This window comes from Chrysochloris asiatica, unplaced genomic scaffold (genome assembly GCF_000296735.1).
Source record: "Chrysochloris asiatica unplaced genomic scaffold, ChrAsi1.0 scaffold00041, whole genome shotgun sequence".
Classification (NCBI taxonomy): Eukaryota; Metazoa; Chordata; class Mammalia; order Afrosoricida; family Chrysochloridae; genus Chrysochloris; species Chrysochloris asiatica.
The window spans coordinates 11,167,640-11,192,911 of record NW_006408559.1 but is presented as its reverse complement, the minus strand read 5'-3'; the positions used below and the strand labels follow the sequence as shown (position 1 = coordinate 11,192,911).

Genomic DNA, 25,272 nt, shown 5'->3' with positions numbered 1-25,272 from the left:
CAATAGATTTCTTGCTTCTGCCACAAATTCCCCCAGCTGTGAGCCTTCCAACCTTCTAAGTATTCCTTTATATGTGGTTCAGAGTTCTGGGACCATCTCCTGAGCCTGCTTGGTCAGGTATTCTGTGTTGTTGTTGGTGGAGCTCTCTGCTATACTTCCACCCGCTCCGCCATCTTGTTTGTTCCCTTCCGTTTTAGCCTATTTTTATTAATGGTTTCTCCAGGTTTCCTGATACACTGAGTTCTAATGAAGTCCTGTAATGCTGATCAAAGACCCTTTACACAAAGCAGACTTGCACTCACTAGCTGTTCTAAGTAACTCAAACCCTAACAAACGCCTTCTTCCCTGCTGACTCTTGCTTTTGTAGGCTGCCCTGCAAGTTGGGGGCCATGGGGAGCGGCTGCATCAGTGCCGGGAAGTTATGCTCCTGACATACAAGTCAATCCCCATGCAAGTGGACGGGGAGCCTTGCAGGCTGGCCCCTGCCATGATCCGGATCTCCTTGAGGAACCAGGCCAACATGGTGCAGAAGAGCAAGAGGAGGACCTCCATGCCTTTACTCAATGAGTGAGTCAGCTCTGCACCCCATACCACTGAGTCCACGTGGTGGCCTTGGGGAAGCGGATGTGGGACTTGTGAGCGATCTGGGGCCCTCACTGGAGTGGGAGGATGGGGAAGAGTCCAGGAAGCTCAACAGTTCCTTGGTCTGTCTCATGGGGATATTGACATATCGGCCTTTGTCTTCTTGTTTATTATGGTTACTGTACCCTTTCCTTAGAAATTAGTGTATGGTAGAGTAAAGGCTCTTCTTCATCGACCACTTGAGGGTATAACTACGAAGACTGCCCGAGACACATTAACAGTGAGTTGCTAAAATGTGTCTACATTGATGGGCTTTATTTGGGGGTTTGGTTTTAAGGAGCCCTGGAGGGACAGTGGTTAATCACTTGAGTGCTAACAGACAGAAACCCAGCAGTGGCTCCGAGGGACAAAGACATGGCACTCTGCTTCCATAAAGATGGCAGCCTGGGAACCCTATAGCGCAGCTTGACTCTGTCCCACGGGGTATGAGTCAGAGCCAATTCAACGGCAATGGATTTCAATTGGGGCTTCTTTTTTTCACCAGACTCACTTAGGAAGTGGTTTTTCACATCTGCCTTATGCCCCCATTTTGGAGTCTTGTCTGCTCTGGTCCTTCAACCCAGTTTTGCTTTTCTGGGTACCGTCCTAGTATCTAGACTCAACGTTACTTCTTTCCCTAAGTACAATCTATCCCTCCTGGACCGTTTCTTTCTTAGGCATTTTGTAAATTGATCTGCCATACGGTCATCATGATTAGAGTTTTAGATAACTACACATTCAATTTATTGGGTGAATGGTGCCTTAATCCAATGGAAGTGCAATGAAATTTTTATTGTGTGGGGAAGAGTGGAAACGGTATTTATTCAGAACGATGGATATTTGGGGCATCTTTTTGAGTATCTTGTTATATTGTGCCCATATGCCTAATCCAACTCAAGGTAAGGCCATTTCAGGGCTTAGTCTTGGGTCAGTGTGTCACAGTAAGGGACCCTCAAAAGTGTTCCCCCCACCTCCGTTTATGCCTGCAAAGCACGGTTGCCAAGTTGTGTTGAATGACTGGCTTCCTTTTTGCGCCTGTGAAGCAATGGCATGCTCTCTATGCATTTATGGGGCTGACAGGACCACATACTGATGCTCTTAGAATAAACCAATGACCCAGGAGCCATTGCTTGCTGCCAAAGCTTGTGTTACTTCTCTTCCTCTTGGGACCAATGTCGAGGCTCAGCCTTATCTGACGCTTCTCGAATGGCTCCAGTCCTTTCTAAAGGTGTCTCTTTCTAAGTCTGATGTTGGGCTGAGGGGTCCTCTCCCTCCCTGCCTCCAGCTTCCCCAGAACATCTCTGCATTTCCCCAGCACTCTATCCCCAAGAGTGGCTTAGTTATGTTTCTTGTTTTTTCTACATTTTACAGCTTGTGCAATGCTTAGCTCATTCCTGATGCTTTTTCCTTTATCTCTTTCCTGACCATTGATTATTAGGCTGAATATACACTTGCTGTGTTTATGAGTTGAAAAAGTGGGGCTGGGGAGATGCCAGCAATTGTACTTGGTTCACTGGTTTACCAGAGCCAGGGAAGCGAAGTCCCATTTGGAAAAGATGACGTTCTTTTCAGGTGTTTACTATCAAACAGCGCTTGCCATTGGGAAAGAATCAGTATTGGCTCAGTCATCAAATTGTTGAGGTCTGCATTTCCTTCACATATGAAAACAGAGACAGTTGTTTTACTTCTGTGTCCATCACACAAGTGACATGTATGATGGCACTTCATGGACCACAGTGCAGGTGTTTACAGACACGCATTCCCTGTCCACCAGAGGGCACTTGTGCCTCCATGTATGCTGCCTCAGGCTTTTCATGTCTGAAAGGAACTCTTATAAAACCTCAAAACTAGGACACTTCTTAATCACCGCTTATTATAAAAATTATCACTGAACAGTATGGTTTTAGAAATTAATACTTATATCATGTTTTCAGAGAACAACAGCATTAAGTTACCTGGCAGCCCTGGGTCCTAATCTCCCTCACCGTTGATCCTATTCCTCCTCTGTGATTAGATTGCTTTGTGACTCGCCAGAAATCCTCACTTTGGAGTCGTGCTTCTTCCCACTGGTGTTCCGAGTTAAAAGGTTACTTGGCCTCTGAGAGCCTCCTACAAGTCTTCTTCACCTTCCTCACTCCTCCAAACCTTTCTTTGTGTCTCAGCCATGGTTTTATGAAATTCGCTTTCCAGTTCAAGGAAGGATGAAATCGTCAAAAGACATTTCTTTTTCATTTTCTTCTTCTCACCTCTTTTCCATTTTTTTTTTTTTGTGTTTGTTTGTTTCTTTTCTTCCCTTCCAGCATTCTGTCCTTTCTTATTCTTTACCAAGACTGTTTCTTCTGCTTTATTTGTTTTTCTGCTATTCCTTCCTCAGGAAGAAAAAGCGAACTGTTTTTAAATGGCTTTAGTGCTCTGGGTTTAAAACACGTGTGTCCCAATCAGAGGATGGTAACTTTTCATTCCACCTTAGTGAAAACCTTCCTCACACACACCATGCTAACGGGATTGTTTGAGATTTCAGCACTGCGGTTCCTTGAAATGTAGGTGGTTCTTTGTGGTTCGACCCCTATCCCTCTAGGGACCCAGGGAGCTGAGGCAGCTGTGGTTACAGTGAGACTTAGCACACGGCCTGCGGGACAGCTGGACGTAGAGGGACCTGGAAAGGGGGCATGGTTTCCTCTACATTGTCTTCTCCAACAGCCACTGAGGACTCCCATGATAAAGGAAGGGAGAAGGCTGTGGCTTCATGTTTTCTCCCCAATATGGGAGGAGTTGCAGTGTCACGGTGATGAACCTAGGCTGCCCTCCAGCGTTCTTAAAAAGCTTATGCTGCTGGATGAGCGGAATGGGGTTTTCTGTAAGGTCACAGGGGTTCTGTTTAATGGGTTCTCACCAGGGCTACGCCTATGGATTGCATCGACTTTTAATCTCCTCTGAGGTGCATGTATGCATGTATGGGGCTGTGAGTGCATGCATGTATAGGTGTGTGTACATGCATGTATGGGAGTGTGAGTGCATGCATGTATGGGTGTGTGAGTGCATGTATGTATGGGTATGTGAATGTATGGCTGTGAGAGTGCATGCATGTATGTATGGGTGTGTGAATGCATGTATGTATGCATGTGAGTGCATGCATGTATGGGTGTGTGAGTGCATGCATATATGTATGGGTGTGTAAATGCAAACATGTATGGGTGTGTGAGTGCATGCAAATATGTATCCGTGTGAGTGTGGTTGCGTATGTGTATGTGCTTGTCGTGTCCATGCATGTGTGAGTATGGGTTCACACACATGTGTTTAAGTGTGCTAGTCTGTGTCCATGCCTGCACATGAAAGTGTATACATGTGTCCATCTGTTCACATGTGAGTGCAGATGGATACATGTGTATATGTGTTCTTTCCAGTGTCCTTGCATACATGTGTGAGTGTGTGCATGCATGTGTGTGCTTGCTTGTGTTCATGTGTCCATGTGTGAGTGTGGGTGAACACATGCATTATGTTGCTTGCTTGTGCATGCATGTGTGAGTGCAGATGCATACATATGTGCATGTGTTCTTACCTGTGTCCTTGCATACATGCGTGAGTGCATGCATCCATGTGTGTGCTTGCCTGTGCTCATGTGTACATGTGTGAGTGGGGATGAACACCTGCATTATGTGTGCTTCCCTGTGCCTGTGCCTGCATGTGTGAGTGTGGGTGTATACATGCATGTGCATGTGTGTGTGTGCTTGTCTGTGCCCATGTGTGCGTGTATCAGTGCGGGTGTGTATGTGTGCTCATGCTCCCCCTGCCTGGGGGTTCTAAAGGATGGAGACCAGGAGGGGCTTGATAAGCATCCCCATTACCCTCAGGCCCAATCTCCGAGCCCACCTGCCTGTGTAGGCCTTTACCCATGTTGCACTCTGCGTCCACAGAGGCAGCCCTGTCTACATGTAGTGTTGACTTCATTGCTCTTCCCTGCTTTTCAGATGGTCTCTGTGGCTGGCTTTTTCCTTTGTTGTCCTGCTGGCTGTTGGGTGAAGCATACATTCGATTTCTGTTTAAACTGTGTATGTCTCTCTCTCTCTCCCCTCCCTGGTATGTCCCTTGTGTGTCCGCGCTGTGTGTGGCTCTGTCCCCGCTGCCCCTAGTGTCCATCAGGTGCAGTCTGTGGACCTGCGCAGAGTGTCGGCTCCCCCCGGCTCCTTCGCCATGTGAGTACCGCCCACTTGGGTCTTCCCTCTCCTTCCTGCCTCTGTCTCCTTCTCAGACCTGATGACCAGTGTTCTGCCTGCAGCAGCCATGCCGGCCAGGATGGAATGACTAATGGAATGACTTTCTCCTCCCCCCGCCCCCCTTCTCTGGCACGAGGTGGAGCTGTGAGGTTCTGTGTTCTCTGGGCTCCTGCCTGGCAGAGTTAGCAGCTGACTTTTTGTACTGAGTGCCTCAGGGCCCATCAACACAAGGGTTATATGTAATTGCATAGGAAATCTATGTTTGTGGGAAATGCTGGGTTTTGTGGGAAATTCATGATCCGTTAGGCCATTCCATCACTTTGAGCTCAGGGATGACTTTAAGGAAGGGTCTGAGGCCTCCCTAGGATTCATAGGTGGACTCTGAGAACTTGGAGTGGAGTTTTGAGTGTATATATGTGCATTTTGGTAATGCATGAATTATTAGGAATTGCAACATACTGTTAATGTTTGTAAAGAGCCCTCGTGGCACAGTTGTGAAGCACTTGGCTTCTAACCAAAAGGTCAGTCATTTGGACCTACAAGTTGCCACACGGGAGCAAGATGTGGCAACCTGCTTCTGTAAAGGTAACAGTCTGAAAACCCTATGGGGCAGTTCTACTCCATCCTCTGGTGTCACTTTAAGTCAGAAACAACTCAGCGTGTGCACATGCCAAGTTGCAGGGTGAAGCAAAGAGGAATCCTGAAACATTAGTGTTTGACCATATATAACCACATATACATTGCTGAATTTCTATCCAAAGAATTCAGTGGACTCTTTCACTTGGGTAAAACCAAGCGAAGACATATTTCTCCACAAGTCTAGTGCAGTGTGGGTTAATGGACCATTAGAGCAATACCTGAGTTCATCTTGAAACGAAATGCCTTCAGAGTCACATCTCCACTAAGGGCATGCACACGCAGGTACGCACAGAGTGATGTTGTCATTAAAGGGCGCACACGTGCAGAGTGATGTCATTAAAGGGTGCACACACACACACACACAGAATGATGTTGTCATTAAAGGGCGCACACATGTAGAGTGATGTCATTGAAGGGTATGCACACACACACACACACAGAATGATGTCATAAAAGGGCACACCAACACAATCAGAGTAATGTTCTTATTAAAGGGTGCACACACACAGAGTAATGTTGTCATTAAGCACACACCTACATACAGAGTAATGTTGTCATTAAAGGGTGCACACACACAGAGTAATGTTGTTATTAAAGGACACACATACTTACAGTAATTTTGTCATTAAAGGGTGCACACAGAGTAATGTTCTCACTAAAGGACTCAAACACACACATACACTGAGTAATGTTGTCCTTAAAGGACACACACACCCACTGAGTTTCATAAATCATAAGTGTTTCTGGCAAAACACTCCAACTACCAACTTCTGTTTAACCAATGCTAGCAAAACCCCAAAACAAAATACTTACAAAATTGTAAAAACTGTCTCCCCCACCCTCTAACCCGAGCCCATTCTAGGACACTTTGGGCCTTCAGTGGTGACCTCAAGCGATCCCATTTCTGTCTTTTCATCCCCTTCAAAGTGGAATGACATGAACCGTTCATCCCGATTTCATTCGCCTGTTTTCAATGAATATGGAGTCCCCACTGTTGGCATCAGCCACTATGTGGGGCCCTGGGTAACAGAGGTCAGAAGGGTAGGTCTCATGGGAGGGGGAGAAAGAGAGCCCCTCACCCCCAGTTCCCTGTTCTTCCCTGATACAGTCGTCAGAGGAAAGTGGCCGGTGCTTCTCCATCTTACTCAGGAAAAGAGCTCTGCTGGCACAGTGGGTTAAGTGCTGCTCACCACAAGGCCAGGGGTTCAAACACACCAGCTGCTCTTTGGGAAAAAGATGAGACTATCTGCTCCCATAAAGATTTACAGCCTTGGACACCCTACAGAACAAGTCTACTCTGTCCCACATGATTGTCAAGAGTTGGAAACAACTCGACCACCATGGGTAGTGGGAGGTGCCTTTGAAAGCAGAGGTCTGTCCCCATGTCCACATGTCCCCTTCTAACCCACTGAAGCAACTCAGAAAGTGGCCCCACTAACACTAGCTAAGCCCGTCTGCAAAGAGTCCAGGGTATTTTGAACTGCATGCAACATACGCTAGCTGTGCTATGCTGTCTTACTCAGCGGTTGCAGTCTGAGCCTCCGTATTGTTTCCCAGCACTAAGTTGTGTGAGTTTGATTGTTGCTTTAGGGAAGGCAGAGTTAAACTCTGGACTTCTGAAGTGTATGTATTGTCGCATATGACTGCATGTTGGTGTGATTCAGTATCCTAAAATGGCCTTCGATAAATGAAAGTTTAGGGCTTTTCAGGAAAGGGGGAAAGGATGTATATTCTTTGATTTTCATTCCAAGAAGCAAGGGGGTTTTACTAAGAGAAGGACTTGATTTTGATTATATCTGTTTTTAAAGCTGGTTCTGTTTTGAGTTGAGTGTAAGAGTTGTGTTGTTGAGAAGGTACTTCAACAGAGCTGGCAATTTTGAACCTTCATGACTATAGAGAACATAAATCTGCCCCATGGAGTCTAACCTGGGCACACCTCTAGTCAGGGGACCTCTTGACATGCATTCTAGAATTCTGTAATATTACTCTCCAACCAGTCATGTCAAAGCTTTGGTTCTGACGTTGTCCTGAATGTGGGCGATAATCTGTTTATTTATTTATTTTTTTATACTGGCTCTTGAAGTGGGGCGTGATGAAGTGGGGCACCTGGGAGAAAGTATTACCATCTACTTCCCCAAAACACAGTCACTGAAAATCCCATGGCGCGCAGTTCTATGCTGACACACACATGGACGCCATGAGTCAGAATTGACTTGATGGTGTCTGGTGGTAGTGGTAAGACTTGAGCTACGCTTTTGAGACCCTTTCTCTTGTCTTCTCTTCTCTCCAAAAGTCTCTACCCCTTCACACCCTGTGTCCCATCCATAAAGTAGAACTGTATTAGGGTGAATTAAGGTTAGCCATTAACACTTCATCCTCGACGAGATTCTAGGCGTGAAGAGCCCCACCGGGCTACTTTGGCTTCATGCCAGGCCAGACATTTGTCCCAATTCAGATTCATGGGTGATCATTTTGGGGGTCATGGTGTCTTGGACCCCAAAGTCAATTCTGCAGGTAACATAGGGGCCAATGTACTTAAAAAAAATACATATATGATTAGGTTTGCTGATAACACTTTTGTTATTATTATTAAAGGCTCATATATGATAGTTTCTTTAATTGACATTGTGTTGCTGTAGGATAAGTATTGTGCTTGTGACCAAAAGGTTGACAGTTCAAACTCATTAGCCTTTCTTGGAAACCCTGTACAGGGTCACAATGAGTCAGAACCAACTCGCTGGCACACAGCAACAACACTTACTTTCTAGTGGCGTCAATGGCCCTGAGTTACTTTCATTAGGGGGAAAAAGTGAATATTAAAAGACAAACAAACAGCATAGAGTTGGAAACAAAAGAAATTGAGAAAAATAGGAAATTCTGAATGCAAACCCTCTGTCCACAAGATGGAAAGATTCCTGTGTGCTCATCTTAGCATCCAGTGGTGACTTTGTTGCTGTTGTTGTTAAGTTGTTATTAGCTTCCAGTTTTCTGGAAAGAAAGGGCATTTGCTCTTCAAACCGCTGAGCAGAGGAAGCAATTGAACTCTACCATCTCCTTCTCCTCCTTCCTGTTCCCCAGGCCACTCGGGCTGGGGATCTTTCTGGTGATGTCATGTCTACAGTCCACAGTGTATCTTGGCCTTAATTCATACACACTTTCATGCTTTCCTTTCATTTAATTTCCTTATGCCGTGCCTCCTACAACAGGTACACCAGATGGAAATTTTCCATGAAATTCAGAAAATCAGAGCTACCGGCAAGTATGCCCCGATTGCAAATTAGGTGTTGGGCTGGCTCCTCCCCGCTGCCAGAGAGCCTCCCCGTGTCTCCTTGCTCTGCCAGGGCTCCCCAAGCCCCCCACCAGGAGACCAGAGGTGTCTAGACAAGTGAGGGATAGGGGCAGGAACAGAGCATAGCCTCCAGCTGATTCTGAGCTTCCCCAATGGGGGGGGGCATCAGTTTGGAGTGTCTGGGAGCCCCACCTTCCATCTGTGACAGTAGCCCACATCTCGTGCATTTTGGTGGTCCCCTCGCCCATCACCCTACAGGCTCCCTGGGATTCCCACCAGCTCTGAGGCTCTGCTATGCTCACCTGTGGGGCAGGAGCCTGTTGTTAAGTGCCAGTGAGTTGGTTCTGACTCCTAGCAATCCTGTGTAGGGTTTCCAAGAATGGTTGGTGGGTTTGAACCTCCTACCTTGTGTTTGGCAGTCCCGTGCTTAACCTACAGTGCCACACCAGGGGCATGAGCCTATACCCATGGAAACCTGCCCAAAGGGACTGAGGTTTGGAGTTGGCAAGACTTGCCATGGAACTCGGCAGTGTCACTCCATAGGCAGGCCCTCGTCAGCAAGGCCCCAGGTAGACATTGAGTTGAGCTAGACAAGCTCCAAGGAGCTCTGGTAGCGTAGTGCTTATGAATCGGGCTGTGAATCTCAAGGTCAGCAGTTTGAAACTACCAGCTCTTCCGCGGGAGAAAGATGAGGCTTTCTGCTCCCATAAAGATTTACAGCCTCAGAAGCCCTGTACAGGCTCGCTGTGAGTTGGAACCAACTCCACGGCACATAACAACAACAAGATAAGCTCCACGTACTAAACATCTTACAGTGAGATCAGATCTTATTGTTGTTGTTGTTAAGGGTCATCATGATGCAACATTGACCCCATGCACATCTGAACAAAGCGCTGACCTGTCCTGCATCTTCCCAAGAGTGGACTGGACCCTTGTGACCCGCAAGTTTCTCACAGGCTGGTTTTCTGAAGCCGACCACCAGGTTTTTCCTCTTAGTCTGTCATAAGCTGGAAGCGCCTCACAAAACTACACAAAGCTCCACTGGCAGATGAGCCCTGTGTGAGGCACACTGGGTAGGAATCGAACCGGGGTCTCAGACATGGAAGGAACAAATTCTGCCATTGAGCCACCAGTTACTCATGTAACTACAAGGAGCACCCCTGTGCGTGGTGACAGTTATTGTCAATAACAACTGAGTGATGAGAAAGCTGACAATAAGGAATATCAGGAACTTTTCCTAACACGATACGCTAGAAAGCTGCACAGTTAAGGTTAAAACCCAGAGTTATCTGTTTTGAAGGAGCTCTGGTGACACTGAGGGTTAGGTGTTGGGCTGCTAATCACAAGGTCGGCAGTTCAAACTCACCAGCCACTCCATGGGAGAAAGATGAGGCTGTCTGTTCCCATGAAGATTTACAGTCTCAGAAACCTTATAGAGTGTCTCTGTGAGTTGGAGTTGGCTCAGTGGCGTGGCCTTGGTTTGGAGTTTTGATCGATTTTGAAGAGTGTTTAAGGCATGGAACTCTATTGCTTGGATGACTGGTCATTTCCTATGAGTATGTGTGTTTGTGTGTGTTAGTTTACATATGATCTATACAGGGAGTAATGGTGGTGCTGTAGGATGAGCTAACCACAAGGTCGGCAGTTCAAACCCACTTCTGGAGAAAGGTGAGGCTTTCTTCTCTGCTCCTGTAAAGATTTACAGCTTCACTATAATTCTATAGTTAGAAAGGGTTGCTGTGAATGGGAGCCCACTTGACCATACTTAACAGCAACAACATTCATTTCAATTAAATCATGCTATTTGAGCTTTTCCCATTTTGAAGAGAAATTGGAGATGAATAATGGCTTAGAAATTTAGTTTCAATTTTGAAACTAAATGTGTGAATCTATGGTATTCTGGCTTTGCAGTTCAGGTATTAATGCTATAAAATATCAGAATGACAAACCTGGCTAAAAGGAAATTCTAATTACAGCTACAGAATTGGAAGTCTTTTAGTATCATTAGTAATAATGCCAAAGAGTCCTGGTGGCATATGGTTAAGGGCTCATCTGCTGACCAAAGTGTCTCTGAGGGACAAAAGGCCTGACCAGCTGTTCCCTTAAAGATGACCACCCAGAAAATTCTACGGGCAGTTTCTACTTTGTCACATGGGGCTGCTACGAGGCAGAATTAGCAACACCCAGCAACAATAGGAGTCCTGGCTTGGCCATGTGGGATAAGCACTGGCTCACAAGGTTGTTTGAACCTCAAGGTCGGTGTGGTTCAAACCCACCATCTGACTCTTACAAACCTTATACAGGGTTGGCACTTAACAACAACAACAATGAGAGTGATGCCCAAGCTGTGAAATGGACTGAGGAGGGCTGTGTTCATGGTCATTTTTTGGCCATGGTACTGAGTTTCTCTGTTTGCAGAAGTAAGGGCGGCACTTTTAATGGAGTACAGCAGGGACTGGAGTGGGGGGCGGACCACATCATGTGACCCTGCTGGAAGCGTCTCAACCAAATTTCCATCTGTAAGATTTTTGTGCAGTGTTTCAGCAGAAACTTCATTTTTATAAAAAATATCCTTGCTGGTAGTTATAACATCAAAAACATTTTTCAGAAACCCACCTTATAGTGTATCAATCTTCCTACAAAGCTAAAACTCTATGCAAATGTGCTTTTGAACATTCTACTGTGCCCTGGTCAGAACTGTCATTATTACCCAGTTACAACGATGCTTGGAATCATGTGGTTTTTGTCTACGTACATGACAGGCACATGCTGGTGTTTTCCTTGCTGCTGGTTATAGTCGATCATTTTATCAAAATTTCTGGTGCTTCAGCTACAATATTATGGTAATTAGCATTTATGAACCTTTATCAATAACTTTAGGAGCTCAGTGGCTCCATATGATAAGCACTGGACTGTGAATCACAAGGTCCACAGGTCTAGCCTGCCAGTTGCTCAGCGGGAGAAAGATGAGGTTTTCTGCTCTCAGAAACCTTTCTATACAGGGTCACTACGAGTTGGAACCAACTCCATGGCTCTAAATAACAACAGCATGAATAACTTTATTTTGAAAATGAAGTAGTTATGAAAGGAAATGAAGGAGGAAAGTTTTAAAAGGCTCCCAATCTGTTACTAATAATGCAATCATATAATTCGGTGTAGAAAGAGTTTACAAAACAATTTTGTTGTTAGTATTCATATAACCTAAGGACTGTCACACTAGGAAATTTGCAACTTTATGTTTGTTGTTGTGTTGTTTGGTGCCATTGAGTCAGAACCAACTCAAGCGACCCTATGCACAACAGAACGAAACACTTCCCGGTCCTGGGCCAACCTCATAATCATTGCCACATTTGAGCCCACTGATGCTGCCACTTGGCCAATCCATCTCACTGGGGGTCTTCTTCTTTTTCTTCGACCCTCCAGTTCACCAAACATGATATCCTTGTCCAGTGACAGGTCCCTCCTGCCAATATGTCCAAAGTATGAAAGACAAAGTCTGGCCATCTTGGCTTCCAAGGAGCACTCTGGCTGTACTGCTTCCAACACAGATCTATTGGTTCTTTTGGCAGCCCATGGCACTTTCAGTATTCTCCTCCAACACCATAACTCAAATGCATCAATTCTTTGGTCTTCCTTATTCATTATCCGACTTTCACATGCATATGAGGTTATTGAAAATACCATGGCTTGGGTCAGGCACACCTTAGTCCTCAAGCTGACATTTTTGCTCTTCAATACTTTAAAGAAGTCTTGTGTAGCAGATTTATCCAATGCAATACGTCATTTGATTTCTTGACTGCTGCTTCCATGAATGTTGATGGTTGATTCAAGCAAAATGAAGTTGTTGACAACTTCAATCTTTTCTCCATTTATGTAGATGTTGTTTATTGGTCCAGTGGTGAGCACTTTTGTTTTCTTTACATTGAGGTACAACCCATACCTAAGGCTGTGGTCCTTAATCTTCATCAGTATTTTAAGTCCGCTTGGCTTTCCACAAGCAAAATTGTATCATCTGCATATCGCAGGTTGTTAATGAGACTTCCTCTAATCCTGATGCCACATTTTTCTTCATATAATCCAGCTTCCCTAATTATTTGGTCAGCATACAACTTGAGTAAGTGTGGTGAAAGACTGCAACCCTAACACACAACTTTCTTAATTTTGAACCATTCAGTGTTCCCTTGTTCTGTTCAAACAACTGTCTCTTGGTCTATGTACATGTTCCTCATGAGCACAATTAAGTGTTCTAGAATACACATACTTCACAATGCTGTCCATAGCTTGTCGTGATCCATGGATCATGACAAGCAACTTTATATATCTCATGTTATTCTATGATTGCAGTCCTGGTGTGGCACTATAGGATAAGCACTGGATTGCAAGGTTGGTTTGAAACACAAGATTGACAGTTCAAACTCACCAGTTGCTTCTTGGAAACCTTATACAAGGTCACTATGAGTTGGAACCAACTCGATGGCACTTAACAATACCAACAATTCTATGATTAAAATTGGTAATAAGCATTATGAATGATTCTGGATGGGTGTGGTATGGGAGAAGGTCCGTGGGAGCAGAGGGGACACCATGAGTTGCTTCCCAGGTGACAACAATCTGATGATGCCATTGAGAGGTTCAGCAGAGGTCTCGGCCCTCAGGACAGTTGTATACAGCCCTAACACGCTCAGTACTCCCTCAGAATCTAAAACTGTGCCATGTTGCTTTTAGAACGTATTTTGTAGAGATGAATTATCATGTATGCATAGGTGTTGAAAGTCTTCCGAGTTAGCACTTGTTGTACAGCCAAAAGTCACTTCAGAAGAGAGGGAAATACCAGCTTCAGAATTTTGGTTGCATTGATGGCGTAGGTCATGAGGTGACCATGTCCAAAGTCAGATTTAGGGTAAAGTGGGAGGTTTGGGCATTGTATAGGCTCCATGTATAGTGAGCAAGGAAAAGTGAAAACTCAGGAATATTTCTCTTAAAAAATCAGAACATTTGAGCTTGGAAACAACACTAGCTCAGTACATATACAATAATTATTCCAATTTCTTTATATACCTTGACTTTTACAAGTGGAAACTGTTGTTTAAATCGCCTCAACTGTGCTATTTAGCTAGCCTAGATTTCCAAAATTCCATGGAATTTTAGAAACTGAAAAATGAGATCCTTCCCATTTTTCTGTTATGTTATCTTTTTTCTCCCCCTTTTATAACTCATGGGAAGATCCATATTTGTGCCCATTCCAAAGAATGCCCATCTAATCAAATGTGGAAATCATCAAACAATGTCGTTAATATCATATGCAAGTAAAATTTTACTGAAGAGAATTAAAAGAAGGAGCTGATATTGCATCAACAGGGACCTGCCAGAGGTTCAAGTTGGATTCAAATGGGGTAGTGAACTGAAGGATATCATTGCTGACATCAGAAAGCAGAGAATACCTGTGCTTTATTGACTATGCAAAGGCTTTTGATTGTGTGGATCATGACAAACTTTATATAACGTTGTGAAGAATGGGTATTCCAGAACATTTAATTGTGCTCATGAGGAACCTGTACATAGTCCAAAAAGTAGTCATTCAAACAAAGTAAGGGAATACTGAATAATTTAAAACCAGGAAAAGTGTGCACCAGGGTTGTATTCTTGCACCATACTTATTCAATCTGTATGCTGAGCAAATAATCTGAGAAGCTGGATTATATGAAGGAAGATTCATTAACAATCACCAATATGCAGATGACATAACCTTGCTTGTTGAAAGGCAAGAGGACTTCACATGTTTATTGATGAAGATCAAAGACCACAGCCTTCAGTATAGGTTGCACTTCAATGTAAAGAAAACAAAAGTCTTCAAAATGGGACCAGTAAATAACATCATGGTATATGTAGAAAACACTGAAATTGTCAAAGACTTCATCTTGCTTGGATCCGGTATCAAAAGTCATGGATGCAGCAGTCCAGAAATCAAACAACATATTGCAATAGCCAAATCTGCTGCACAAGACCTCTTTAAAGTGTTCAAGAGCAAAGATGTCAGTTTGAGGACTAAGTTGTGAATGACGTAAGTCTTGGTATTTTCAATTGCCTCATATATGCATGTGAAAGTTGGACAGTGAATAAGGATGACTATAGACGAATTGATGCATTTGGGTTATGGTGTTTGAGAAGAAGAATAAAAATACCAGAAGAACAAGTAAATCTGTGTTGGAGGAAGTACATACAGAATGTTCCTTAGAAGCCAGATGGCCAGAATTCATCTCTCATACCTTGGACATGTTATTAGGAGGGACCAGTCCCTGGAGAAAGAACATGGTAAAGTGAAGGGTCACCCCATGAGATGGATTGGCGCCATGGCAGCAGCAAGAGTTGAAGAGTAACAATGACTGTGAGGTTGAGGCAGGATCAGAGAGTGTTTTGTTCTGTTCTGCTTAGGTGTATAGGGTCACTGAGAGTCAGAACTGCATCCAAGGCACCTAGCAACAACAACACTTAGCAACAGCGTCATTTATTATTTTGCCCATAGAATCCTTCAGTATTCAGTAGTGCAACTCAAAGTTTGCATTTTTCTTCAGTCCTTTCAGTTTTAGCAATACAAAGCAAGTTTTTCTCTTTTGGTGTTAAAACACCAGGTCTTTGCACTTTTCAGTATAATTACAAATATTACTCAATTTTGCACACTAACCAGTATTGTCAAAGATGAAGAAATTGAAATTCCTTACCAACTTTTGCAGTCTGAAACTGATGAAACATGCAATCAAGATGCATTGATAATTGCTCATGACTGGACTGAGAACATTGGAAACAAAGAAGGATCAGTAGCTGGAAAATGTGGCCTTGATAATGACAGGACATCACAGGATAGAATTTTGCAAGATCAATGAACTATTCATTACAAATACCATTTTTTTCTCCCCCCAACAACATAAACAGCAATGGTCCACATGTATCTCACCAGATGAAATGCACAGGAATATACTACATATTTGTGGAAAGAGATGGTGAAGAAATTCAATATCTCCAGTCAGAACAAGCCCAAGTGCCAACTGTGGAATAGATCATCAAATCGGTCTAGTTCAAGCAAGTTCAAGTTGAAGTTGAAGAAAACTGAAGTCCATTAGTCTCAAAGTCTAACCTTGAATACATCCCATCTGGGTTTGCAGACTGTCTCAAGAATAGATTTGACACATTGAATACTAATGACCAAAGACTAGAAGAATTGTGGGATGACATCAAGGACAATGTACATGAAAAAAGCAAAAGGTCACTAAAAAGACAGGAATGAAAGAAAAGACCAAAATGGATGTCTGAAGAGTCTCAGAAACTTGTTAGTGAACACAGAAAGGAGGAAATAAAAGAGCTGAACAAAACATTTACAAGGGCAGCTTGAGATTCTCTTTCAGTAGATGTCATCAACCAAGGCAGCTGTTGTTGAGTGAGTTCTGACTTATGGTGACCTCGTGTGGGACCCCACTGGGGCTTCAAGGCCGTAATCTTTTGAAAAGAGTTTGCCAGGCCTTTCTTCCCAGGTACCTCTAGAGGGTACCTACCTTTGAACTACCCACCTTTGGGTTGGTAGTTGAGCACTTAATCCTTTGTGCCATCTGAGTAAATTTTATTGAAATCTATTAATGTTTCTTTTGTCACCAACTATGTGGATTTTGTTCTTGGTGTCTGTTATATTAATATTTTAATTTTTTTTAATTAAAGGATTTAAGAAAGGCTGGAGTACATCACCCTTTTATTTATAGCAAATTCTCAGAATTAATTATATGGATGCAATAAGGTTCTGGACTTCTCTGGACCCATTGTAATTTCTGCAAAATGGGGTGATTGAACCAGATTAGCTTTTAAGTTTTTAGCACTGTGGGTTAATGTGTTGGACTGTAAGGTTGTTTTGAACCACAAGGTCGACGTTCAAGCTCACCAGCAGCTCCTCTGAACCCCTCTACAAGGTAGCTATGAGTCCAAACAGACTCAAGGGCACTTAACAAGGAACTAAAAACATTGTCATTAAAATAAAATAAACTACAGAAATATATACTGAGTTCAATTGGCAAAAGAAAGGAGTAATTCTGATTGTCTTTGTGGATGAAAAGATTTATTTAATAATGGACTCTGCCTAGAAAACAAAGATGAGGAGAAAACATTGAGAAAGCAGCCTGTTTCTATGTTTAGAGACAGCACTGTAATGGTCACCGTATTGATTGATTTCCCTCACTCAGGGGAAAAGGAACATTTCAGTTTTGTCTCCAGTATGATGGTAATAGCTCATATGGTCTTCTGACACAGAACAGAAAGGGTAGATAGATTACTAACAAAGAACGCCAGACGTTTATTTTGAGCGTTCCAAGGATGAGTTTATTCCCGGTTACTTTGTTAAGGTGGTAGTGGATGGAGCGGAACTGGAATTCCATTTGTGACAGAATTTTGATTTAATGCCACCAGGGTGACTGTGTTTTCCTGCTCTGTCATAATGCCCAGAAACACTGCTAGGAGATGAAAAAGGAGCGCATTTTAAAAGGCATCAAAGAAAACGCCCGTTGATGCTAACTTTAATTAATCCCCAGAACTCATCATGACGTTCCATGTTGGAAAATGAAAATGTGAAAATGAATTGAGCAGGTTCCAAAGTTGCAGGTAACAAATTGGACTGAAATAAAAGTGACACTGTTTTAAATGGGACAGGAAGGGCCACACTTTTTAGCTTTCTCTGACAGAGACCTGCGGGTTTATTTAGTTCTTTTATTAATTACCTAAGAACCCTCCTAGTGGGTTGCGAACTGGGCTGCTAATCACATGGTCTGCTGTTCATATTTACCAGCTGCTCCACACGACAAAGATGAGGCTTTCTGTTCCCATAAAAAGTTACAACCTCAGAAACCCTATACAGGGTCACTCTGAGTCAGAACTGACTCGGTGGCACACAACACCCCCCCCCTGCCCCAGGAGCCCTGGTTGTGTAGTGGTTAATGTTCACTGCTAACCAAAACGTTGGTGGTTTGAACCCACTAGCTGCTCTGCAGGAGAGAGGTGTGACAGGTGGCATCTATAAAGATGCCAGCCGTGGTAACCCCGTGGGGCAGTTCTGTTCCATCCTGTGTGGCCACAATGAGTCAGAACTGACCTGAAAGCAGCAGTTTGGTGCTTGGGTTCATATTAATTGTTTTGATTCTACTGCTTTCAAAAGTGAAGGCAGTTTGTATTTGAATCCTGGTGTTACACTGTAGAATCAGCACTGGACTGGGAACCACAAAGTCAGCAGTTCAAACCCACCATCTCTCTTCAGAAACTCTATACAGGGTGTCTATGACCCAGAACTGACTCAACAACACTTAGCAGCAACAACAACAACTAACCTAAAAGCTGTCAGTCCAAACGAACCCAGTGGTACCACAGCAGAGAAGTTTAGCAATCTGCTTCTGAAAGGTCACAGCCTTTAAAACCCTATGGAGCAGTTCCACTCTGCACACAAGGGGGCGCCATGCTTCAGAATCATCTCAAGGGCAACAGATTCGGTTTGGGTTTCATTTAGAGTGGCTGGAACAAGGAAGAAGCCGCTTCCATTCAAGACCTCACCACAGAATGAGGGTCAAGCAGAGACTGAAATACCCTTTGGAAAAGATTAATAGGGGACCACAGAATCAGAGGGAACAGTGAAGATCCCGCCCGGCCCCACTAGTGCTTTAATGCCACTGTTTTGTAAGCAGATCTGAGGGGTGGCTGTCTCAGGCAATTTGTAAGCCAGACACATCAGAGAACCCTCTTGCAAACAGATATCTTTAGAGACTGGGAATGTATTCAACTTCCACCTAAAAAGAATGACCAACCACTGAAATGCACTTTCAAGAAGCTGGTGGGTAGCTCATGATTGATGGCAGGTGTGATTTTGGATTATCTGTGATTCCAGATTCAAAACCTCTGCACAATTCAGTCCCAGTTCCTGAGGCATCTTTTCTACCCCAGGCAGAAGGCAACTGAAAGACCGCATTAGGGTTCTGTCTGAACTTGACAGGTATCAAAAACTCATTTTAAATCTCTGCTTAGAAGCCTTGATTCAATTTGGTTTATACTGTTTAATATAAAGAATCCCTACTGGATGTGTTTCTGGATGTTATTGTCACTGGCTGTTTGAAAATGTCACAGGGTAAGTAGCAGACATTTCTGAGAAGTTACTAATGGAAGTCACCAGATGGGAATGTACTGATCAGACCCAGCATGACAGTGGATATCAGGGAATGATGGGAAATGTTCCTGCTTCACGCTTACTTAACTGAAGAGCTACTGAAAACCCAAACCAGTTGGCAATGACTATAGTGACCCCACTAGTTACAGAGTGGAACTGAGTTATTGGAAAGCGGTCCCCAGGCCTGTTTTTCAAAGGGTGTCCCTCCAAGCTTTTGGTTAAACAGCTGAGTGTATTACCCATCGGTCCCACCCAGGAACATCATTGAAGATGTTGTTGTTAAATATAGTTGAGTCAATTCCAACTCATAGGGACTCCATATAGAGTTTCTAAGGAGAGGCTAGTGGGTTTGAATCACTGACCTTCAACTGTTTTTAAGTGTCATGGAGTCAGTTCTGAGTCATAATGACCCTGTATATGGTTTCCAAGGAGCAGCTGGTGGATTTGAATCACCAACCTTGAATTGTTAAATGCTGTCTAGTTGTTTCCAACTCATAGTGACATTATACAGGGTCCCTGAGACTTTAAAAATCTTTGCAGGAGCAGAAAGCTGCATCTTTCTTCTGCAGAGTGGTTGGTGGGCTTGAGTCTCCGTCCTGTGTTTCACAGTCCAGTGCTGAACCTGTGGAGCCCTTGACCATCCACGTGTCTATTTGTTGGGGACACTTAGCATTTGTCTGCATGTGCTTTCCTCTCTCATTTTATTTCTGTGGATTCCACAAGAGACAAGATGCCCAAGAGTGAATGAGAATAAGTTTGTTGGTGTAGCGCATCCGAAGGCCATGAGACAGACAGCAAAGTGGGGCTTGCCAGGACTCTACAAAAAGAGAAGCTGCCAGTGAACGGCTCAGAGATGCTCAACCGCAAACTGTGCTTGCCCCAGAGGCACTGAACTCTCATTCATTCTTCCATTCATTTGTTCAAAGCATTCATTGGAAGCAGCCTGGCCTGGTTCTAAGCTGGGGGCTGGGATGACAAGGAGCAACAAGGGATGTTTTCCATGGTGCCGATTCACCGGGAAATTCATTTTGTAACTGGAGTGGAATAAGGACTGGTTCAAACATACTTGGAGGTCAGTCAGAAGCAGGCTTCGTGTGTTTTCAGTATGATCAGGGTAAAGACGCATGTTTGCTTTGCTTGAAAGGCACGCAGGCCATTCATTTTCACGATTATTAAGTCAGGCCTGAAAGGAGAAAGACAGACAGAGCTGTACCACCTTTCTGCCGCACAAAGAAAAACCAACTCTGTGTGCATGTGAACCTTGTGTTATTGTTGCTGAGTGCCGTTGAGTCGGTTCCGACCCATTGCAACCCTGTATAGGGTTTCTGAGGAGCAGTGGGTGAGCTTGAACCGCCAACTTTGCGGTTCATATGGACCTTGCAGTCCAGCGCATTAACCCACAGTGCCACATGTCTGGGTAAACGGCGTCCCCATGACAGTGATCGTCCAGGTGGCATAAATGACATTGGGACACGCCAGGAAGACAGGCTGTGAAAAGAGACATTTGCAAGGTACAGAGGGCACAATGATTCTGTAAAAAACTCGCGTTCCTTTCACTCAAGTCACTCAGAGTCCTTATCAACCAGGTTGGCGATGGCCACATAACGCCGTCTGCAGCAGTCCATGGACTCACACAATTACTGATGTTTGTGGTCGACTAGTTGCTATCAGAGGTGGCCAGCTCTGGCTTCAGCCACTATGTCAGGGTCCAGGGCTGCATCAGGAATACAGGGCTTATGGGGTCAGGAGATTCAATCAAAAGATGTGGGATGATATGTTCTTATTCCAGGTCCATCCCAGAAGTGAGGCGGTAATAGTAATGGTGGTGGTGGTGTACCATAGAGTTGGTTCTGATTCATTAGCGACCCTGCATAGGGTTTCCAAGATTGTAAATGTTTACGGGAGCAGAAAGACTCATTTTCTTCCACAGAATGGCTGGTAGTTTTGAACTGCTGACCTTGAGGTTAGCAGCCCGACTCGTAACCACTATGCCACCAGAGCTCCTTAATAGTTGTTGTTGTTGTTAACTGCCGTCAAGTCAGTTCCGACCCATGGCCACCCTGTATAAAGTTTTCGAGGAGCAGCGGGTGAGCTTGAACTGCTGACCTTGCAGTTCAAACGGCTTTGCAGTCTGGCACATTAACCCATAGCGCCACACCAGCACTCCTCCTTAATAGTAACAACATGCATATATATTATTATATATTATATTTGTTGCTGTTATGAAGTGCTGTCGAGTTGGTTCCAACCCATAGCGACCCTGTATAAGGTTTCCGAGGAGCAGTTGGTGAGCTTGAACTGCCGACCTTGCAGTTTAAACGGCTTTGCTGTCTAGCTCATTAGCCCACAGTGCCACACCAGGACTCCTATATATTATATAACAACAACAACAACAAAATATATATATATTATATATATTATATATATGTTATTATATATATCTATTATATATATGTTATTTTTTATACATATATGAACACTTATTTCATGAAGGAGCCATGGTTGTGCAGTGGGTAAAACTCACCACACCTGCTAACCGAGAGGTCACATTTTACAAATTTGGGTCTGTTTCAAGTTAGTTGCGTCAGTCATGACTAAATCAGCTTGAACCAGTGTGAAGGCCTTCTTCCACTCTGTATAAGGAGCTGGATCTCAGCACCTCAGAGGGCATCAGTGAGAAGGCCACTACCCTGATTTCAAGGGGGTCTCCCAGGTTCTCACATCCCTTGTAGGGACCTTGAGTGACTCCAGGGATTTAGAGTTAGTGGCCCAATATAGAGCCCATGTCAGTGTGGCAGAAGCTTGTGGAAGCTGTCACCTCTGAAACATTTGCATCTGGGTGGTTAGCCTTTTCTATGCTCTACTAGCTTTCCTGGCAGATCTGGGTGGTTAGCCTTTTCTATGCTCTACTAGCTTTCCTGCCAGATCTGGGTGGTTAGCCTTTTCTATGCTCTACTAGTTTTCCTGGCAGATCTGGGTGGTTAGACTTTTCCATGCTCTACTAGCTTTCCTGGCAGCATTTAATTTTAGAAAATGAATAGCATTGTTACTCCCCAGACTTCAAGAGGTAGCTTTGCCATTCTGCACCTTCAGCTAGCAGTTAGTCGGACACTGATATGTTTTGACGCAAAGGAATACAATTGAGTTACTGGGACTTTATTTAATCTCTGTGCATTTTTTCTTCCCTGTGTTCTAGCTGTCTGTTTTCACGTTGTTAGTTGGGCTGTAAAATACCAGGGAGAAGATCCAGACGCATACAATGTTCTGACATCAGCCATGCCAGACAGCTTTCTCCCCGAGGAAACCCGGCAGTCTTCAGGGATGCTCAGAGAGGTCCTTTTAGAAGCCCCAAAGCTCGTACAACATCTGGCAACAGCAGATGGTATTGTTTGCTAGGAAGATCCTTAACTGAGAGCTGTTTAGAATAACTCTAGTGATAACAGCTAGACCTGATGGGACCGTTCACCCTGGGCAGTACAAACGGTCACTATGGTCGGCTAACTGAGAGAGAGGTTCAAGTCTACCCAGGCAACTTGGAAGAAAGTCCTGGTGACAGCTTTCTGAAAAACCAGCCATTGTAACCCTATGGAGTGCAGTTCTACTCTGACCCACATGAGTTGAAGTAGATTCAATGGCAACTGGGTTTTGAGCACTTAACATGAACCAGGCCATTTTCTAAACACATTATGTGGATTTCCTTTTTGAACTCTACTAATACCCCTATGGGAGTCCTGGCGTGGCACTACGGGTTAATGTGCTGGACTGCAAGGTTGCTTTGAACTGCAAGGTCGGTGGTTCAAGCTCACAAGTCTTTCCTCGGAAGTCCTGTCCAGGGTCGTTATGAGTCAGTACCAACTCGACAGCACTTAACAACTACAGCAACAACAATACTCCTGTGAGATGGTGCTGGTTGGCAGGTGCTGTTGAGTCAGTATCGACGCACAGAGACCCTCTGTACAGTAGAGTGACGCACTGCCCGGTCCTATGCCAGCCTCACAATTGTTATCTTTCAGCCCATTGCTGCTGCCCCTGGGCCAATCCATCTCATTGGAGGTCTTCCTTTTTTCTGCTGACCCTCCACTTTACCACACATGATGTCCTTCTCCAGGGTCTGGTCCCTCCTGACAATATGAAGTATGAGAGACAAATTCTTGCCGTCCTGACATCTAAGGAGCATTCTGGCTGTACTTCTTCGTACACAGATTTGTGTGTTCTTCTGGCGGTCCATGGTCCTTTAAAAAATTCTTCTCCAACACCATACCACTAATGCATCGACTCTCTTCTGGTCCTGTCATGTCTCCGGCTTTACCTTAATAGAAGTGGGGAGCCTAGTCTCCTGATTTGTTTTAATTATCAGAGTCTTTCTTCAATCCTAGGCCATCAGACTGGGAACCTGAGCTCCTAACCACTTGGCTGCCTCTCCTATCTACTGTCTGTTGTTGTTAAGTGGTATCCAGTCAGTTCCCACCCATAGTGACCCTGTATAGGGCTCTGAGGAGTGGCGGGTGAACTTGAACCACTAATCTTGCAGTTTAAACAGACTTTTCAGTCCAGCACATTAACCCACAGCACCTCACCTACTGTCTACACCACCCCAAAATCAAATCTACTGTCTTCACATCAATCCCAACTCATAGCAACCCTATGGTGGTGGCTGTGTGCCATGGAGTCGGTTCCGACTCATAGTGACCCTGTACAGGGTTTCCAAGGCTGTAAATCTTTACAGGAGCAGAACACCTCATCTTTCTCCTGCGGAGCAGCTGGTAGTTTTGAACTGGTGACTGTGTGGTTCGCAGCCTGATTCGTAACTACTATGCTACCAGAACTCCTTAGCAACCCTCTAGTTCAGTGCAGAACATTTCACAGGGTTTCCAAGACTTTACATCTTTATGGAAATAAGAGTGCCTCATCTTTCTCCCATGGATGGCTTTTGGAGTTTGAACTGCCTACTTTTCAGTTAGCAGCTGAGCAGGGCTTTTTCCAGTCAACACCAGGATTGAAAATAGTTATGAGGCCTCATCATGGACTCTGTGGTCCTAATGCCCTAGAAATGTACTGATGGACAATATCTGGGGCAACATCTGAGAGCAGGAAAATGCCAGATTTGTCAGTGGGAAGTGTGGGTATCAACACACTCTGCTGGTGGGATAGTGGGGTGCTCCCCAGGGTGTTGGGGAAGATGGGAGCTGAGAGTAAACAGCAACAAGTGCTGGCACGAGTCCCCAGGTTCTTCCATCTTGCTTAGCTGATCAGTCAGGAGGTGCAGCAAGACAGTATGGGAACAGATTGGTGATTTGGGAATTCGATTTTGATGGTAGTTCCTCTTTGTGTCCATGGTGTGCCGCCTGCACGTCAGAAGATTGGTGGGAAGCCCTGGTGTAAGATTCACAGGATCGGGGTTGGGATCAGAGGGCTTACGTGGTACATGGGGGATGGGAGGGAGAATGTTGACTGGGGCCCTCCCTGACAGATCTTGTGCAAAGTGGTTCATATTGGTTAGCTCGGTCAGGGACTCCATGAAGGAGGTGCAGCGACTGTCCTCCTCCACCTGTTTCCCACTGGGCAGTTGCTGTTGTGTGGAGCCCCTGGTGGTACAAACAGTCTCCGTGATTGGCCACCAAATGAAAGATTGGAGACTCAAGTCCTCCCAAGGTGCCTCGGAAGAAGTGCACCACAATCTACTGACAAATCAGCCACTGAGAACCCTGTGGGGCACAGTTCTTCTCTGGTGCACACGGGAGCACCAAGAGCCAGGCTAGCGGCTGTTTTAGCCTTCATTCTGAATTCTCCAGCCCACTTGGAGAGGATCAGAGGCCACTGCCATTAGAATTACTGTTTCTTCAAAAATGTTGGGTGCTCATCTTTTGCCTCAAGCTCCCCTCCATCTGTTGTGTTGGTAGGAAGATACTTGATAATTACAATCTTTTCAGGTCACTTGGGTGGCAGAGAGTGTAAGGAATCAGACCCTTTAATTTGGGGTAATAATGTTCTGGGAACACCCTGTTAATCTCTGAAACTCTTCCTTATCTGCTCCTAGCTAATGCTCAACACTCTTCATCAGATTCCTTGTTTTCACTCTTGACCTGAGGCATCATGGATTTATAAAGTGACATACTTTTGAAAGACCTTCTTTTCCTAAAAATGATGATGCCCAAATCCCACTATGTGCCAAACATGAGATAACCATGTTGAACAGCTTGTTAAACATACAAACTCCCCCAAATAGATCATTGATGTGAGGGGGTTTTTCCAATTTTCCATGCCTTGGTTTCACTTAGCAGTATGATTATAGATCTACATTAAGCTCCACCCAATGTTCTTTTGTT

At 44.4% G+C, this 25,272-nt stretch overlaps 1 protein-coding gene across 1 annotated transcript in view; it reads left to right on the top strand.

The window, feature by feature from the left end:
- The window catches only part of DGKI (diacylglycerol kinase, iota), a 323,066-nt gene that overhangs the window by 151,631 nt on the left and 146,163 nt on the right, over positions 1-25,272 (top strand). The window contains exons 20-21 of the mRNA XM_006861237.1: positions 368-567; positions 4,752-4,814. Of these exons, the coding sequence (XP_006861299.1) occupies positions 368-567; positions 4,752-4,814 (263 nt within the window). The remainder of the gene's footprint in view (positions 1-367; positions 568-4,751; positions 4,815-25,272) is intronic.